Source organism: Somniosus microcephalus, chromosome 10 (assembly GCF_052327205.1).
Source record: "Somniosus microcephalus isolate GS21.2 chromosome 10, FLI_Smic_1.0, whole genome shotgun sequence".
Lineage (NCBI taxonomy): Eukaryota > Metazoa > Chordata > Chondrichthyes > Squaliformes > Somniosidae > Somniosus > Somniosus microcephalus.
In genome coordinates this window covers 120689933-120694241 of record NC_140996.1, presented here as the reverse complement: position 1 = coordinate 120694241, position 4309 = coordinate 120689933, and the positions used below count along the sequence as shown (strand labels likewise).

At 44.1% G+C, this 4309-nt stretch overlaps 1 protein-coding gene across 1 annotated transcript; it reads left to right on the top strand.

Annotated features, from left to right (window-relative positions):
- Positions 1–221: 221 nt before the first annotated feature.
- On the top strand, positions 222–3874 carry LOC147111667 (alpha-(1,3)-fucosyltransferase 4-like). The gene has a single exon (XM_085998768.1). The coding sequence runs from the start codon at positions 1271–1273 to the stop codon at positions 2306–2308; it is 1038 nt and encodes a 345-aa protein (XP_085854894.1). The 5' UTR covers positions 222–1270; the 3' UTR covers positions 2309–3874.
- Positions 3875–4309: the final 435 nt, after the last annotated feature.

The following is a 4309-nucleotide window of genomic DNA, read 5'->3' as shown; positions in this document are numbered from 1 at the left end:
CACATGGGCCACCTCCAATCCTGTCCCTCTCCCTTGCATTTTGTATGCTCTTCTCCTACAAGGCATTAAAAAATAGACCTTTGCAACCTGTTTATGCGGAATCCCCCCTTTCTAATTGGTGGACCGGGCCCAAGTGATCCCAGGGACCCCTTCCCAACCGCCTGCGGCCTAGAGAGCCGAAGTCTCCGAAGTCTGGAGCCAGAGGGTAAGTTCGTATTTTTTATTGCGTCGAAGGCGTACTCTGGAAGTGCGTCTCCGACCGCAAATGTCGGGTGACAGTGGATGGGCTGGGGTCTGTCACCAGTTTGTCATTAGCAGCGCCTGTGGCAGTGCTGGTGAGCAGGTTTGGTTAAAGTAGCGTCTGGTGTCGGAACTCGGCCTGGTTAACTGGTGAGCGATGGGAGCTTGAATTGCTGCGTGCCATTAATTCGGAGCGAGCGATTTGTTTTGATGTGGAAGACTTGTTTTTTTTCCAATTATAGGATCAAGTCCACCTGGTGGTCAGAATAAAAGGGGCACTATCTGAAAATTTGGCAAAAAGTGCATACTTTTTGTCATAATGTCATATGATAGGGAGCTAATGCAATTTGACGATAGTGAAATACTTGTGTTTCTAAACAAAAAACGTTTAAAAGTTTGCTATATATTTTATGAAGATAATAAACCTTTTACATTGCAGTTGTGTTGTGAAATGCGAACAGATTTAATTAGTAGGGCGCCCTCCTACCATATTTCATCATCCCAGTCCCCGGTTGCAGCATGAAACACACTGTAATGTTCATTAATACCACACTAAACATATAAGGGCAATCATATCAAAGTAGTCAAACGATTTCAAAAGCCAATTTCGTCTTTTGATCAGACCCTGAATGACATGAAACGAACTGAAATGACCAAGTGCATAAATATCGAACGCGTCTCCTCGCAGCCAGCCCAGGATAAAGTCATCAAAAGAGTCTTTGTTAGTTGCAACAAGCTTCCTCCCTCCACCCACTCTCCTCCAATTTGTGCCACGTCAGTATCTTGCCAGGAAAACTGCGACCTTCCCTGTAAATCGACTGACCGATCTGAACACAAAAGCCGGTGCGACTGAAAGCACGGTTTTGGGATGAGGAAGTCGAGGCTGGGAGATTTCTGCACCGGCCCGGCCCGGCCCGGAGCCTCTCCGGTTAACCTGATTTTAGCATTTTTACAATTACATCTCTGAGCTTGTTGCGTTTTTATTTGTTCACAACGGTGGCTCAAAGGGTTTGGACTATGTGGATAAATTATGCGTAGGAGTTTGTGCGGGCGGCTCTCTTTCGTTGCTTCCGTGTGTGTCGTTTTAACCCTCTACTGGTCTGCACAAGAGCTTCCTCAGGTCATTCTCCCATATCCTTTACGGAAAAGAGTCGGAGTCAGTAAAACGGCCCCGACGGTGACCGTGCTCATATGGTGGTATCCGTTCGGCAAGAAAACCAAGATCAAAGACTGCGAGACTCTTTATAGCATCAAAGGCTGTCGATTGACAACAAACCGGGAATTCTACCTGCTTTCCCAGGCTGTGGTCATACATCACCGAGATTTAGGAGCAAATGTGAACCAGCTTCCTGCAGGACAGAGACCCGCTTTCCAGAGATGGGTCTGGATGAATTTCGAGTCTCCCACTCACACTTCACATCTAGAAGAACTGAACGATGTCTTCAACTGGACTATGTCTTACAAACTCGGGTCTGACATCTTCATTCCTTATGGATACCTTTACCCTAGAAAAAAAGATTGGAAAATAGTGCTGCCCAACAAATCTAAATTAGTGGCTTGGGTCATCAGCAACTGGAATGAAGACCATGCACGGGTTAAATATTACTACCGGCTCAGTAAATATGTGGACATCGACCTGTATGGAAAATATGGTCTGGATCTCAAAAATAACAGTATTGTTCTGACCGTATCGCCGTATAAGTTTTATCTGGCTTTTGAAAATTCGCAACACGTTGACTACATAACTGAAAAACTCTGGAGAAATGCCCTTATGTCCAGTGCTGTGCCCGTAGTCCTCGGACCCAGCAGGGCCAACTATGAGCTGTACATCCCGGCCGATTCCTTTATCCATGTAAATGATTTCTCGACTCCCAAAGAGCTGGCCAAGTACTTGGAGTTTTTGGATAAAAACGGAAGGAGCTATCAAAAATATTTCAATTGGAAAAGACGTTTCAATGTGCATGTGACAAAGTTTTGGGAGGAACAGTACTGCAAAGTATGCGAGGCTGTCAAAAATGCTGGGGGTCAATACAAGACCATCTCAAACCTGGCCAGTTGGTTTCGGTGATTGTAGGGTACGCATTTCTGTTAAAAGAAAACCGGGAAAGAACGTACTGTAAAGGCTTACATTTGACTGATCCCTTCAGCTTGTGGAATCTACTATTAAAATGCAGGATGTTTATGAAATTACAGAACAAGACTTACTGGTGCATGTTGGGCCTATGGGTTTGCTTCCGAAGACCCGAATGTTTAATTTTAAACATGATTTTAAAAGCAATAATCCTAAAGTGTTGGATTATTCTGATTCTAGCGAGTTATGATTTGTCTAAACGACTGCTAAATGAACACCATCTCAGCTACAGTACAGCGTTATTTACTGTTGTACACAATGAGGTTCAGGATGGAATGAACTGGCACCAGCTCCATTCCACAGTGAACTGTGCAGGGAAAAATCCTCAGGTAAAGTGGCTTCCCTCCCATCCGCCATGAGTTTCCTGACAATATGAATTTGGCACAGTGTAAATGCTAGCTGAAAATTTGGCGTTAGCATTTTGTTGTCATCCGCCCCTGCTCCCAGACACTGCAAATACCATTGTTTGGAAACTTGTGAACAGCCCTGCATTTCAATTACGTCCTAGTCATACTGTTGGGGTAAACCCGGAGAAGCTTGCATTACGCTACAATTTGCATTACAAATATCGGGCCAGAAATTATTGCGAAGCTGCATCATTAGAATGATGCATTAACGGCGCTCGACGTTAATAATTTGTAAAAAATCCAGGAATTTGTGGAGTAAAGGAGTTACGCCACGAGTTGCGATTCTCTGCAAATTGCTGGACGATTTACGTGACTCCGCCATTAGCCTTGTCATAGCCGATAAATGTTCCTTCTCGTCGTGAGGCACCCCATTGAACTTAATGGTGATTGTGAAATTGCTGAATTTACAACGTTATTACGAATTATTCCCACCACAGCCACTTAGGGCTGGTAATTAATGTTGTAGAGGACCATGTTAATGATGTAGTTTATGGTCCTAACATGACGCTAAACAGAGGCCCATAAAGGGACCAATGAAGCCGTGGAATCTCATTCCAGCAGGTAGTGAATTGTTACTAGAGGTTTTTAATTCTTTTTATCTGTCTTGGCAGTTCTTTTGTGCCAGTCTTGCCATCCACTCTCCTGCTGGTGTTGGAAGGCAATCACTTTCATAACGCAAAGCTGTTTCGACATTCAGAAGAAGGTCACTAGTTCAAATGCAAATTACATAGATTTCTCTCAAAAAATAAAATTTTGGGATACAATATATGAAAGTAGTGCAATGGTGCACCCATTTGCTGTTCCACTCTTCCATACCATGATGGGCAGGGCCGCTGGTTCTATACTTCATGGGTCAAGAATGTTTGTACATTATAGGGTAATAATAGTGGGGGATTTCAACTTCCCCAATATAAATTGGGACAGTCAGAGTGTGAAAGGCTTAGAGGGTGCAGAATTCTTAAAGTGCATCCAGGAGAGCTTTTTGAGCCAACATGTAGAAAGTCCTACAAGAGAGGGGGCGGTACTGGACCTAATTCTGGGGAATGTAGCCGGGCAAGTGGTGGAAGTGTCAGTAGGAGAGCATTTTGGCGACAGTGACCATAATTCGGTGAGATTTAAGGTGGTCATGGAAAAAGACAAAGACGGCCCGGAAATAAGGGTTCTAAATTGGGGGAAGGCCGATTTTAATATGATAAGGCAGGATCTGGCCAAAGTGGACTGGGAGCAGCTGCTTATAGGAAAATCCACATCAAAACAGTGGGAGACTTTCAGAAGGGAAATAGAGAGAGTACAACGCCAACATGTTCCTGTAAAGGTCAAGGGTGGGACCAACAAGCAAAGGGAACCTTGGATGACAAGGGATATACAAAAATGCATTAGAAATAAGAGGGGGGCTTTTGGCAGTTACAAAAGACTAAAGACAGAAGAAGCCCCAGAGGAGTATAAAAAGTGCAGGGGCATACTTAAAAAAGAAATTAGGAGGGCGAGGAGGGGCCATGAAATAACACTGGCGAGCAAAATAAAGGAAAAT

Bases quoted from the DNA above. Each gene is read 5' to 3' on its own strand.
- LOC147111667 (XM_085998768.1), top strand. From the start codon at position 1,271: ATGCGTAGGAGTTTGTGCGGGCGGCTCTCTTTCGTTGCTTCCGTGTGT.